The sequence below is a fragment of the Ambystoma mexicanum genome, chromosome 9 (genome assembly GCF_040938575.1).
Source record: "Ambystoma mexicanum isolate Mex_15411 chromosome 9, UKY_AmexF1_1, whole genome shotgun sequence".
In the NCBI taxonomy this organism is placed as follows: Eukaryota; Metazoa; Chordata; class Amphibia; order Caudata; family Ambystomatidae; genus Ambystoma; species Ambystoma mexicanum.
In genome coordinates this window covers 622,269,961-622,285,123 of record NC_090931.1, presented here as the reverse complement: position 1 = coordinate 622,285,123, position 15,163 = coordinate 622,269,961, and the positions used below count along the sequence as shown (strand labels likewise).

The window sequence follows — 15,163 nt, the reverse complement described above, 5'->3', positions numbered from 1 at the left end:
ACGATGGTAGATCAACCTCTGGAAAATGTGAGGGCTAATCCACACACATTTTCCTATGCTCAATGTATGACATACACATAGACCCATGTACTCTGGGTGGACACAGCCTATGGACGCAGTCCTCCCTGTCATATTTAGTTGGGACCTAACAGGCAGAGTACACAATGTATCTCAGAAAGGGGAGGGCCAAAACCTTCCTCCTGCAATGGCCAGCCTAATTAATTATCAAAGGCTCCACGGATCCACCCTGTCCATTTGTTTACCCTCTGCAGATGGTGGCAGCGATTAACATAATGAACATACTAAAAGAGTATACTTCAAACAAGCCCTCATGTGGCCTGGATGCAGAGGCTAAAACAAAGGAGACAGGAAACCCCAACACCCCTTTCATATGCACTGTGTCAACCTGAAGCCAGCTCCTGCCCTAAAGTATCAGGTACTTCAGAAGGTACAAGAATGTGGTTTGCAGGAGACAGACAGTCTGGTCTCGCTGCCACTTCAAGGGAGACCGGCCACTTTAATCAGAAAACATAGAGGGCTCAGTTAACCAGAGACACCCTTTGATCCACAACAGACAGGAAGATGGGTGGCACTTAGTATAACATATTTTCACCCCTTTACCTTTTCTCTTGCAAAGCACTCTGGTTATGACATCAGGCATACAGGGGATTGTTGGTGGGGGGCCAGGATTGGTTCATTAAGGTAGGTATAGCCTACACCAATCACTGTGGCCCATTTGGCTTCAAAAGAGGGCTGAGCCCCTCTTTTGGCAGATGATCTGAAGACTTCACAAGAAATAACAAGAATAACTAATTTGGACCCTGGCTAAAGGTACAGTCTACCTTATAGCTTCCGCCAGTGAAGGAAGGCCAGGATTTCCAAAGAAGGAAGCAAGATCCCTCCCTTAAACATCTCCCAGGGAACAGAGAGAGATGCTGAATCCATAGGACCCTCCAGCAGCTCCAGAACCGGGACCCGGCCAGCACACAGCGCGTCCTGCTAGCCTCTGCAGCAATCTTCCTAGGTAAGAAGTGCCAGAGAGTCTCTGAACCAAACCAATGACAAGACAGTTGCCTGCAATACTCTCCTCAGCTTTGTGCCGTCCACCTCAAAGGACTACACAAGACCAGCGAAGACGCTAGGAGGAGTGCCACAACAAGAATCAACCAGTGCCCATCTTTTAAGGACCTTTTTGAGCCAGTCAAGCTCCTCGAGCTGCAACCAACTGCACCCCTGAATGTTGTCATGCCACAGTCGCTAAAGCCGTCTGAGACGCCGTAACCAGTGTTTCAGAACTAGCGACCAGCAAGGAGACAACGATTCCTGACCCGCTGAATTGCCTGCACCTGATAATCGCAGCTGTCTCCCATCTTGAACTCTTTCGCAGAAGCTGCAAAGCGTCCTGAAACCGACTCTGCACTGTCAAGCACCAAAAACCTCTACAAGCGCAAGGTACATTGTGGTTCTGTCCCCCTAGTCCTTCTCCGAAGTCCCCCAGTGACATTTTATGACCGGTTACCCCCTTTGTGTTGAAACCAAGTATCCTTGAACTATTGTGATTAATTAATATACCAACGACCCCCTATTAGTTTGCAGAGTGCATTCCTTTTCCTTCTTTGAAACGGTCTGCCCTCTGAATTCCTTTACAGGGTGGGTTGTATTTTTTAGTGGGCTAAAACTGCCTGTTGTGATAATAATAAACTGGATATTTGTATACAACTTGACTGGACAGTCTCTTTTATCATTGGGTAATAATTGTATTTTCGCTGTGTTGCAACTAATCAACGATCCACGGCCTTGTGGAGATAAACATGGACAAGGAGGTTTATAATTTGCTTGTGTTTCCAATCTATTCGGATCCCTTTTAGTATGCTAGAGGGGTGGGGCTGATTGATGGATTAGAAACGGATATTCATCCCTTGACCACTGGTGCCCCGGAAATTGATTCGTCACAGCCATATCTCGCATTTAGCCGGATTGTGTAAATTAGCCATATGTCGCATTTAAAGTGATTGCTTTGGTAAACCATATGTTTTAAGTTTTACTGCATTTACTGTTGTACCCCATTTTAGGCCATTCTTCCTCTATCCAGGTGTCCCAAATCTAGGTGTTACTAGATTCAAGATAACCACACTGCAGTCAGCCATACCTGGCATCTAGGCCAACTGTGTTTGCTAGTTTAGCTGGCATTGCTGCTGTGTCCTTAATCTGAGCTTCTCTCCCCCTTGCCAGGCATCCCAAATCTAGGTGCTACCACATTCTCTGAAGCGCCTTCAGTCAAGGACGCTCTCCCACCTATTAGGTATCCCAAAGCCAGGTATCAACGCTTTTGCTATGCACAACCTTGCGGAGATAAGCCTGCCGTTCTGTCCACGTTACCAAAATTGGGCAAGGAGGTTTATAATGTGCTTAATCCAATATATTCGGATCCCTTCTGGTGTACTAGAGGTGTGGGGCTGATTGATGGTTTAGAAACTGATAGTCATCCTTAGACCACTGGTGCCCCGGAAGTTGATTTGTCACAGGGGGTATTCAATAGTTTTCATTTACAGCATTGATTTCTACACATTTCATTGAAAACCTCAAGACACGAGCTGGCTTTTTCACCAAGGCATACAGCTAATCCCTGCCATGCTCTCGATTTTTTATAAAAGGTACCTTGCGGTCTCAGAAGTGTGTCAAAATAAACAATACAAAATATATATTTTTTTAAGTATTTGGACGCTCCACCAGAAGTAAATGAATATATCTGCATTTATATGGGGTGCCATGCGGCAGCTTTATGTTGAGCATACTTCACTGTTAGGAAATTGGGGAACATAGAGATTCAAAACAACACGTCCGCAGATTCTGAAGTGTCAGGGTTGGAACTTGAACTCATGACTCTATAACTCCAAGAGCCACGAGCTCACACGTTTCATGCAAAACGCACCCCTCAATGGTGGAAGGCCCATCCCACCCTGCGTTACCTTGGTAATGGAAGTGGAACTGTCCGACGCTCTCTGGCTGTGTGCTCTGGTAGTGCACGGTGACTTGATTGGTCGGGCTGCGGATCACCTGACCTTTCATGAGGAAGGATTCATTGGCCAGGATAGCCGGCTCCACCCCCTCCATGCTCTCGACAGTGATGGTCTCACCATCCACCAGGCTGATGTTCAGGACCTGCAGGGAGAGAAGCCGAGCAATTGGTTAATGAAGCCTGAGTCCTGAATGAAACAAAACATGCCTCAACTAGTATAGAGGCAAACTGCAAATCTACTACCTTTAAAGCCTCATTTTCAAGAAAAATACACATTTTGGAACCTATGACCACAAATAACAGGATTTATATCTGTGCCACAAAGCGGAGTGTGATCAACACGAGGCAGACACATGGATTTATGTTTAAGCAAATGCTTATTAGGGATAGTTACTGGGTTGGGGCAAACTAGGAAAATGCAACATACAGTTTCAACAACACAATGGCTTTTCCTTGGGCTCAACAGTTCAAGTCCTATCTCAGAAATCTTAACCTGGGATCCCTCCCCAGGGCAGATGATCAAAGCACAGTCACTCACAGTCCTGGGGCATTTGTGTCTCATGAACTTCTTTCTTGCCTCCTTGGTTGGTGGACTCTGGTCCACTGCTTCTGCTCCTTAGTTCTAGGGAGGCCCCCTTTTCTCAATCTCTGGGGCCCATGTACCCGCTAGCAAGGAAGAACAAGGGTAGGAGCTGGGGCAGAGTAGTGGTTGGAAAAACCCAGAGCTTACCCCAAGTGGTCGGTAAGCTATGTGTGTCTAGAGCTTTAGCTTTCTCCCCATCTCCCTGTCTCAGGGTCCTGGTTTTATTCCCCCAAAACCCATTCCCACCTTTGTCCTCGAATGGTTACAGCAAACTCAAACCTAAGAGGAGCTCTTCTGCAGCCCTTGTCCTCTCCTTTCCAAGCTACCTCTCTCCTCCTGTACCTCCTCGAGTCACCCTTCTTGACGTTCAGGTTCACCTCCTCCTTATTATTCTTACTGCCCTATGCTGTAATGCAACTTTCAACCTTCTCACTGTTGCAACTCTGACCCTCCTCCTTTCCACCTTCTCCTCCTAACTCCTAAATACCTCCCCAAACCTTCTCCTTGGCCCTCCCTGCTTTGTCTCTCCGAAACCCCCTCCAGCCTTCCTGGCGCCTTCTCGGTTCTCCCTGATGTTCCTCACCCCTCCTTAATATTCTCTCCTCCATACTCCTTAATACCTCCTCTAACCTTCTCCTTGGTACTCTTCCCTTCATTCTCTTCCATACTTTCTCCAACTTCTTTAGGCCTTCTCCGGTCTCTTCCCTGATATGCCTCCTGACCACTTTCTTAAAACTCTCACCTCTGTTCCCCTTACTATACTGTCTGCCTTCCTCCTCTCTGGTGTCCCTCCTTAAAACACTTCCCACATTACCTCACTCTGATGTTCTCTCTAGTCCTTTTCTTAGTCCTCTCTTGACCATCCTCTCCCAGTCTTACCCACTTCTCCTTCCTCTTTCCTGTTACCCCAAGCCTTTCTCACTCCCTTAACTCCACCCCTTCTCTCTGTTTGCAATCTCTGTCTCTTTGTTGCCAACTCTCCTTACCTCAAAATGGCCGCTATTTGTATGAGGCACTATCTAATCCCCTGAGCTGTCCTACATGCGAGGGTTTGCATCTGCAACACCTTATTGTGTAAGCATTGGGACTGGTGTGGAGAACTCTGGAGATGTGCTATACTTGGTTCCGGGGAGATGAAGTGCTGCGTAGCATTGCAGAACATGGCTTTCTCCAGCCCGTCCACCATCTTGGTATTCAGTTTCGTGGCTCGGATGCAGCATTGGGGCAGGACTTACCCCTGTGTCCCAACTTAGAATGCTTTGGAGTCTGTGCTACATAGAAGGCTGGTGACTTGGTCTCATAGATACTGCTTGGTAGCAGGTCTAGTTTGTCTCGCATGGGCAATATTACAGCAGTAACCATCTTTAATGATCTTGTACTTATCAGGGCAATTCTCAAAAGGGAAAATACTGAGGAAATATCCCTAGATGACAGTGCCCTGCAACGGATCAGGGAAGAGGTGGGTTGGTGTACGGGATCTCCCCTTTATCACCTCTGGGCCCGGTATCACACTGCAGCTGATGGAATTCAAGCTCTTTTGCTGCCCAGCGCTCTGCGCCTCATTCCTTCGCCTTCCCGGTCCCTGCCCCCGCCTCCTTGCTTGCCCCCTACCCTGATTGGCTAAGAATATAGACTGAAACTCAGCACGGCCTAGCCCAACACTTGTTGTCTCCCTCAGCCACTTTGGTCCCTGGCTTGAGAAGATGCGTGCCTCCCTCTAACTTAGCAATACTTTGCGCTGCAACCTATTTTATTGGTAAACATTGTAATTTCGAGCTTTCTTTGAACGCTTTTGCCACCCAGTGCTCTTTGCCTCCTTCCCCCAGCTTCCTGTCCAAGCTCCCACCTTCTTGTTTGCCCCCTACCCTCATTGGCTAGTTGTGCCCTTATCACACAACTCACAAGGGCAGCCCACTGCCCATTGTAGCACCCGCGGCTAAGGGCCGAGGCAAAGGGCTGCTCCTGTAGAAGCACCTCCAGATCATGCTGGCCCGTGTTAGCCTGTGAAGTCTGCAGCCGACAACCATCAGCTATTGGCATGGTAAGTGAGGCTCAGGCAGGGGGTGCTGCCATCACTCTCCCCACTAAACTGACCAAACCAATCTTAAACTATCTTATTCTCTATTAGCTGGTTGTCTGATGCATCCATCCCACAGTTTGCATAGTAATATTATCTCTCATTTAGTCTGATTGTGTCAGTTAGCCATATCTCACATTTAGCCTGCTTGTGATAGTCAGCCATATCTTGCATTTAGACATACTGTGTTTGTTAGCCATATCTCACATTTAGCCTGATTGTGTTAGTTAGCCATATTTCGCTTTTAGCCTGCTTGTGTTAGTTATCCATATCTCACATATCGCCAGATTGTGTTAGTTAGCAATATCTTGCATTTAGCCTGATTTTGTTAGTTAGCCATATCTCGCATTTAGCCTGTTTGTGTCAGTTAGCCATATCTCGCATTTAGCCTGATTGTATTAGTTAGACTTACCTCACATTTAGCCTGCTTGTGTCGGTTAGCCATAACTCGCATTTAGCCAGATTGTGTTAGTTAGCCATATCTCACATTTAGCCTGCTTGTGTTATTTAGCCATTGTGAGGAATTCGACCATCCGCACGGTGGGTGTGCGCTCACCTGGGCAAATGAAATTGAATGATGGTAGATCAACCTGCGCAAAATGTGTGGGGCTAATCTGCACACATTTTCCTATGCTCACCACACGACATACACATAGACCCGTGTACTCTGGGTGGACACAGCCTACAGGTGCCACCCCCGGTCATATTTAGTTGGAATATGATAGCCAAGAGTACATCAAGGCATCTCAGAAGGGGAGGCAAAACCTTCCTCCTGCCATGTCCAGCCTAATTAACTAACAAAGGCTCCACAGATCTGCCCTTTCATTTGTTAGCTGCTAGTATCACATACTAATCAGAGTTAATTCAAACAGGCCCATGGGAGGCCTGGTTGCAAGACTAACAAAGGACAGGAAAACCCCAACAACCTTTGACAGGCACTGTGTCAACCTCAAGCCAGCTCCTACCTCTCAGTATCAAGGGCAGTGACCTGTCATGCCTGGCACTATGTATTTACAATAGTCATCCCTGCACGGGGACCCCATTCAGAAGGTGGCATAGACCAAAAGTCTGTTCCTGCCGCAGCTTTAAGGGAGACCTGCCGATTTAATCAGTAAACACAGAGAGCTCAATTAACCAGAGAGACCTTTTGATTCACAACAGACAGGACGATGGGTGGGACTTAGTATTACATGTTTTACCCTTTAACTTTTTTGTTGCAAAGCCATCTGGTTATGACCTCATTGTACAGGAGATTGATGGTGGGGACCCAGGATTGGTTCATTAAGGTAGGCGCAGCCTACACCAATCACTGGGGCCCATTTGGCTTTTAAAGCGGGTCAAGCCCCACTTTTGGCGGATGATCCCTCCCCTAAACATCTCCCAGGGAACAGAGGGAGATACTTAATCAAGAGGACCGTCCAGTAGCTCCTGAACCAGTACCCAGACAAAAAACAGAATGCCCTGCTAGGCTCTGCAAGCAAGCTTCCTAGGTGGGAAGTGCCGGCGAGTTGAACCAAACTAAGGACAAGGCCGTTGACTGTAACACTCTCCTCAACTTTGGGCCGTACACTTTAAAGGACAACACAAGCCTAGTGAAAAAGCTAGGAGGAGTGCATTGACAAGCATCAACCAGCATCCGCCTTAAAGGACATTTTCGAGCCAGTCGAGCTCCTCGAGCTGCAAACGACTGCACCGCTGACTGTTGTCACGCCGCAGTCACTAACGTTGTCTGAAATGCCTCGACCAGTGCTTCAGACCCACCACCCAGCACTGAGATAACAATTCCTGACCCAGAGCCACTGTGTATGCCAACCTGCAGCCATCCGTCCAGCCTAGCTCACTAAACTGCCTGCCGCCTGAGACCTGCAGCTGTCCCCCGTCTTGATCTCTGTCGCAGAAGTTGCAAAGCACCCTGAAACAGACTCTCCACTGTCGAACACCAAGAAGTTCTACAAGCCCAAGGCACATTGTGGTTATGTCTCACTGGTCCTTCTCCAAAGGCCCCTAGTGACATTGTATGACCCATTGCTCCCTTTGTGCTGAAACCAAAGATCGTTGAACTATTGCAATTAATTACTTTACTGGCTACCCTCCTGTCAGTATCCAGAGTGCATCCCTTTACCTTCTTGAAACTGTCTGTCCTCTGCATCCCTTTACAGGGTGGGTTGTATTATGTAGTTTGCTAGAACTGTCTGTTGAATAATATTAGAGTAGATATTTGTATACAACCTTGACTGGACAGTCCCTTTTATCATTGGATAATAATTGTATTTTCGCTGTGTTGCAACTAACCAACGATCCAAGACCTTGTGGAGATAAGCCTGCTGTTCCATCCATGTTGCCAAAACTGGACAAGTGCTTTATAATTTGCTTGTGTTTCCAATCTATTTGGATCCTTCCTGGTGTACTAGAGGTGTGGGGCTGATTGATGGTTTAGAAACCGATATTCATCCCTGGACCACTGGTGCCCCGGAGGTTGATGCGCCACAGCCATATCTTGCATTGAGTCTTATTGTGTTAGTTAGCCATATCTCACATTTAACCTGATTAATTTGGTAAACCATAAGTTTTAAGTGTTACTGCATTTACTGTTGTGCCCCATTTTAAGCCATTCTCCCTCAATCCAGGTGTCCCAAATCTAGGTGTTACTAGATTTAAGATAGCCACACTGCAGTCAGCCATATCTGCCATCTAGGCCAACTGTGTTGGCTAGCTATACCTGACATTGCTGCTTGTCCTCAATCCGAGCTTCTCTCCCCTTAGCCAGGCATCCCAAATCTAGGTACTGTTTGTTTGTTTGTTTATTTTATTTATATCGCGCACCTGACCCGGAGGTAATTGGGTGCTAGATGATAGCAATGGTTACAAGACATAGCATATACAGTTATGTATATGAATACAGTTTGCACATTCAAGGAATAATTACAATGGTACATATATACATATTATACATAGGTCATAGCAGTAGTATAGGATGGATAACACATACTAGTTATGCAGACCTCCTAACGGTCAGTGGTATCAAGAGCTGTCATTTTGTTTTTTGTTGAATATCCAAGTGATAACATGGCTTCTGAATTTGTTGAAGGTTTGAATAGTCTGAATATTCTGAGGGAGAGTGTTCCAGAGCTGGGCGCTAATACCGGGAAGCTGGAGCCTCCGGCTCTTTTTAGATTGTATCTGGGCACCGCCAGACATGGTATGTTGGATGATCTAGTGATTCTATTGGGGTGGGGGGGGGCCTGGTGGTTAAGCGTTTTATGAGTGAGGCAGATAGTTTTTAGGTCAATTTTGCCATGTATACAGAGCCACCTGTAGTGCTTTCTGGTTTCTGATATGTGCTCTCTTTTGGGAATGTTCAACGCTGCTCTGAGCGCGGTCTTTTGCATGATCTGGAGTTTATTTAAGATGGTTTTGTTTGCTCCTAGATAAAGGCTGTTGCAATAATCCAATTTAGATTGTATAAGCGCTACTAGCACATTCTCTGCATCGACCTCAGTCAGGGACTCTCTTCCACCTGCTAAGCATCCCCCAATGCTAGGTATCAACACTTTAACATTTTTTTTACTACAATCCTAGGCCCCCACCCACTCACAGGCCATCCCCAAGCTAAGTACTGGTGCTCTGGCCCAGCCTTATGCACCCCACAACCCCTGGTAGCTAAGGAACAGGCGCTTTTTGAGTAATCACTGTGTCTCTAACCTAAACACCTGCCCCAACCGCAGGTTTCACATAGCCCAGCTCATCCACCTAGCATAACGCCCCAAATCTAGGTGGTTCACCGCACCATCCAAATGCCCTCCCCCACTGCACGCAAACCACCAGGTCTTTACCAACTCAAAGGCTAGATGGCCACATAAGCCACCCTCTTTCTACAACATCAACCAAAGGACCCCAAAGAAAAACACCTCAAAAAAATGAAAACAAAACCCATCAGAAACACAAAGGAATTACATGTAAACAACCAAACCACAAGGGTTTACTACCCCTGGTTCAACAACCATAATCAGAAGAACCCCCAGATTAACACCCCAAACCAAACCGAAAACACAAAGGAAATAGCAGTAAACAGCCTAATCATGAGGATCTGCAACCCTTGTTTCAACAACTACAAACTCACCATTCATCCACAAAATACCCAGAATCAAGGAATAGTTTACCCAAAGGATAAGGACACCTAAGGTGCGCGCTCAGGAAGCACCATCCCCTTTAACTCTAAAAGCCCATCCCTACCCTAACATACTAGATATCAGACCATAAAACCCCCACCCCCTCGATCATGCCCCCTCATCCATAACCACACGCCATAAAGAAGCCAAAGGAACACTACAACCCAAACAAAACTCAGGAAAGGGTTGTCGGCAGGTAAAGGACCCCTGCAACCGAAACACAATAATGCAAACTCATTAAACTAGTAGACTCCAAAGAACCGCAATATGCCACGAAAGAGAACAGGACAATGCAAGAGAACATTTTGAGAAAGAATACATCAAATGGAGCTACACTATGGCACCTCGCCAATAAGCATAGAGATGACAACGGAACGCACACCCATAAGCATGTCAGAAAATAGAACAAACTCCAAGAGAAGGTAAACACCTGTATACCTAACACCATGTCTTGCAACGGACCACCAACCAGAGCATTTCACAACCACCAACGATGCTAGACGCTCCAGCAAGATAACAGGACTGCAAAGGAAAAGACCAGAAACATTCAGAAGGAACAAGAGGGAAAACAACGCCCTTACTCTATATATCACAAAAACTCTAGGGCACCTACAGCAAATGCAACAAGATACAGAAGAGTAACTGGAAGAAGTCAGGAACCCAATATGAAACCTAGCAGGTCTACTGAATGATGAAACAGACCTTACTGAGCACATCTCACATCCTGAGAGCAACAAGGAAACCCATTAAACAAGGCCATCATAAGACGAAACCAAGAACAAAACAAAGCACTGTTAATACACTGAAATCTAATCAATGCAATATCAATGTCCGAACATGCTATAGAGATCTACGATCTACTATACAATGGTGGAATAGACATCTTATTCATCTTAGAAACATGGTCAGATGACAACTACAAAGTCACACTACACAGCTGTTTTTAGGGGGTCTCAAACTCCCCCCCCCCCCCGGAGCATACCCACAAGATGATGGATGCCACCCACTGAAGCAGCCCCATAGACTATATCTGGATGATATCACCAAAGTAATCATGAAAAGGCGACATGGCTGAACACACCTGAAGAGACATTAGCCAGGTGCAAAGCAACACACATGAACTGCTTGCTGACACTGAAAAAGCAATTACCATGAACAGCCATGAAAGTAAAATGGAAGCCACAGCTGAATTTAAATGAATTGGGAAAGCTTAAAACTGAAATGAAAAGCAGATCTGGCAGAGCAGGCAGTATGTCCAGCCCTGCCAAGAACCCTGGGAGAGAGTTTGAGTCAGCAGAAAAGATACAGCATCTACAAGGACAGAAGACCAATATCCCATATAAATAAAGGCATAGAAAATCACTTTTACGACTCCCGGACACATGCCATGGAGCTGGGGAACAAGGCCCATTCAGACAGATAATGTTGTTCCCATCAAACTGAAGACAGAAGATGGAGAGAAATGTCCTTGCTCTGGGCTTGAGAAGTTGGAAGTGGCAACATTGATGGAAAACAGGTGGTGCTCTAAGATCACATTCCCCACCCATCACTTTTTGCTCACATGCTGGTAGATTTCCTAAACTGACAAGGCTTGCATTAACCTACTACGGTGGTGCCAGATGGAGCTACTAGATTTGGCCAGACCAATCAGATTATTTGTCCCATATAGACTCTAATTATGCCTATACTGTTCACCCAATCCCAATCTTGTTTATAAGCCAGGAAAGTCATTTTTGGTTTTGATGTTAGACCTGTTTGAAACTTCACTGCCTGCTTGTAATGAGCTTAGAGTGCATTTGGAACTGTAGAATCTGTGTGCGTATCCCTGCTTGGATTAATAAAGCAGCAATTTGTCACAATTCTGGCCTCCTCTGTTTTTTGGGCATGAGGTTATTTCTCTCGAGCCAAACTCTGTTTTTTTAATTACACTTCAAGTGGTAGCAGAGGATGGTTGCTCGTGCCTTCAGCGACAAATGGTGTCTCTCCTCTGCATGCCTGCTTGCTCCGGATATCGCAAGCTGGGGTGGCAGGCTAGGGGACTGACAGTGAGTCTGAAAGCTGCAGCAGTTAGGCAACCACTACGAAGTCACAGCTGTTTACCCGACAACTTCAAATGCCTACCGGTAAACAGAAAAGGAAAAAGAGGAGGAGGACTTGCAAAAGCCTAAAAAGAACACCTGAAAATGGAAACAGACGACCCTCTGAACTTCAGAAACTGCGAATACTTCATCCTTCAGCTAACTCAAAAACAAACCTCAGATTCATACTGATCTATAGACCACCAACATACAGCGCAACCTTCGTAGAGACCGTCATAGAAGCCATCATGAATGTAGCCATCAAACATTACCACATGATAATCCTCAGGGACTTCAACATATGGTTTGAAGAAGGGAACACACGCTCTCAAAAATCACTAATCAGGCAACTGAAGACAATGAAACTATGCTAGATGGTAGAAGGAGTGACACACACAGCAGGACACACTCTCGATGCAATGTTCGCCAACAAAAATCTTATCTCTACTTTGCCACCAATACAAATACTATGGAATGACCACCTCATTATACCATTTGTGATCCAAATACCAGATAAATCACCTAAACAGCCCCAAAAGCTCCCCGTAATCTGAAATAGAAACTGGAACACCATCAAAAGTAGTGACTTAAAAGAACAACTGGAATCCCAGAAACCATCAATCGCCAGCCTGGACAGAACTGACCTAGACGAGAAAGCAGACCTAATCCAGAAATGGATCACTGAAACAATAGACAGCATCTCCCCATAAAAACCGTTCACCCCTTAACAAAAGAAGGCAAAGGTAAGATGTTTCACACCCCACCTCAGTACAATAAAAGAAAATACAGAAACTTGAACTAGAATGGAGAAATAACTACCACCAGGCAAAAAGAACAAACTATCAAAAACAAATCCGAGCATACAAAAAGGAAATCCTCAAAGCCAAAAAGAAATACTACAACAGAATCACAATAGCCACCAACACCCAAAAAGAACTATTCAACATCATAAACCCACCAGAATGCAACAACACACCCGTACCTTCACAAAAACTATGTATCTACCTTGCAGACCACTTCAAAAATAAAATCACTGACATACATCAGATCATACAAAGCAGACCAATCAACCAGACTGTGCACCATGCCTCACCGACCCTGGAACAACAGAACAACCTGCAAAGCTTCACACAAATATCAGTGAAGCGATTCATCAAGCTGGTGAAACTTAGCAATGAAGCAGGCTCCCCAATGGACCCCTGCCCACCAGACATCTATAAGTCAATCCTCACAGCACACCATTGGAATGCCACAGAAACCTCTTCAACCAATTGCTCTCAGTGGAGAGAGTCCCGCGGTCTTTCAAATCTGCAAACATCAAACCACTCCTCAAGGAAACTACGGGCAATGTGGAAGACCTCTCTAACTAAAGACCGATATCAAACATTCCCTATCCGGCAAAACTTCTAAAAACCTATGTTTTCGAACAAACACTGGAACACAGAGAAATACACCAACTATTGGAGCAGGCACAAGTCGGCTTCAGAGCTATGAGAGGGACAGAGGCGGCACTTTTTGGCATTTGGGATGACTTAAAGACCAACACAAATTCCAACACAAACACTGCACTGATACTACTTGACCTCTCTGCAGCGTTCGACACAGTCAGCCACAGTCAGCCACAACATCCTCATCAAGAGACTGGAAGAAATAGGGATCACCGACACAGTGCTGCTCCAGATTAAATTGTTGCTATCTGAAAAAACAGAAACAGTATGGATAAAACCATTCAAATCATGCCACGGGACACCACCTGCATATCCTCCTTAACCCCACTCTTCTTCAACATCTACTTGACTCCACTAATCAACCTCATCAAAGGCACACCATAACCAGCTACAACTATGCAAATCATCTGCAAAATCGAAGATGTACAAGAGGAGAACACAACGCTAGTAGACTGTCTGAAAGAACTCTACGAATCGATGAACACAAACAGCCTCAAACTCAACCCGTGCAAGACAGAAATCATGATTATATCCAAAAACCGGGAAAGCAACCAATACATCCCATGACCCACAGAACTAGGAACAGCAGACACGGCATCAAAAATAGTCAGAAACCTTGGAATCCTCATGGACAACGAGCTAACCCTAGATCCGCAAGTGAATGCAATAACCAAGTAATGTTTCTTCCACCTACACATGATCAAAAATATTCTACCATTCCTCTCCTTCATGCACAAACATCTACTGAAGAAACTACAACGTTACCAGAATGCAGCAGCCAGACTTCTCCTCAAACTCCCACGAAGAAACCACATTACTCCTGCGTTAAAGATCCTACATTGACTGCCAGTCAAAAAACGAATTACATTAAAAATAATGTGCATAACGCACAGAGCAATCCATGGCCAAGGAGCAGAATTCCTACAAAAGAAAATCGCCATTTACCAACCGACCAGAACACTCAGATCCAGCAACGACATCCACCTGGAACCTAAACTGTACACAAGGATTCTCATGCCTAGCCGCAAAAATGTGGAACTCCCTCCCGAGAGAAATACGAAACTTGAATGACAATCTAAAATGTTTTAAAAACTCCTAAAAACCTGGCTCTTTCACTCAGAACTGGACGAAAACAAATGAACAACACCTGCACCCCTTGGAATGAACACACATATCGCAAGACCAAAGAGTAGACCATACCACGACAAGTGAAGGGAGGTGAAGAGACTTCCGAGTGGGAGGGAGACTCAGGGTCCCATGGAGGGCCCTACTGGAGGCTAACACGAGAGACAGGAGCATCCAAGGTCGAACCACATAGGGCATAAGAGTTCAAGGGGAAAGAATGGCAGCTAGATAGATAAGCCATGGGGCCTAGGTAGTTCAAGGGCACAGGGAAGGGGTCCCCCCTTCATGGGGCCCAGGGAGGCAATGGTGGCTGCACACAAAGATATGCCAGGGGCCAAAGTGGTGTAGACATCCATTAATCTGAACATGGGGGGTGGTGGAGGCATCACCACTAAATAGCCCTGCAGACAACCCACAACCATGCACAGAATATAGGAGGTAGACACCCCTCCTAGCACACCACAACACAAGACAAGACCTACACGGGTGGCCGAAGAGGAGGAGGTACGAAGGAGCATCACCAATAACCAACCCAGTGAAAAACTCATCCCTCTGCTTACACCTCTCAAACTCTAAACAAAACACAACAAACCACACAAACTTCACTGCAACGCAGAAACAAACAAATCAAACATAACCTTGACAACTACTGACCAGAAAATCA

The 15,163-nt window shown here is 45.8% G+C and overlaps 1 protein-coding gene across 3 annotated transcripts in view; it reads right to left on the bottom strand.

Annotated features, from left to right (window-relative positions):
- The window catches only part of SEZ6 (seizure related 6 homolog), a 1,141,307-nt gene that overhangs the window by 363,072 nt on the left and 763,072 nt on the right, over window positions 1–15,163 (bottom strand). For all 3 annotated transcript variants that reach the window (XR_011274646.1, XM_069615298.1, XM_069615299.1), the window contains exon 4: window positions 2,970–3,162. Coding sequence is in view for 2 of the 3 variants with exons in the window: in XM_069615298.1 (XP_069471399.1) it covers window positions 2,970–3,162 (193 nt within the window). In the remaining variant the exon portion in view is untranslated. The remainder of the gene's footprint in view (window positions 1–2,969; window positions 3,163–15,163) is intronic.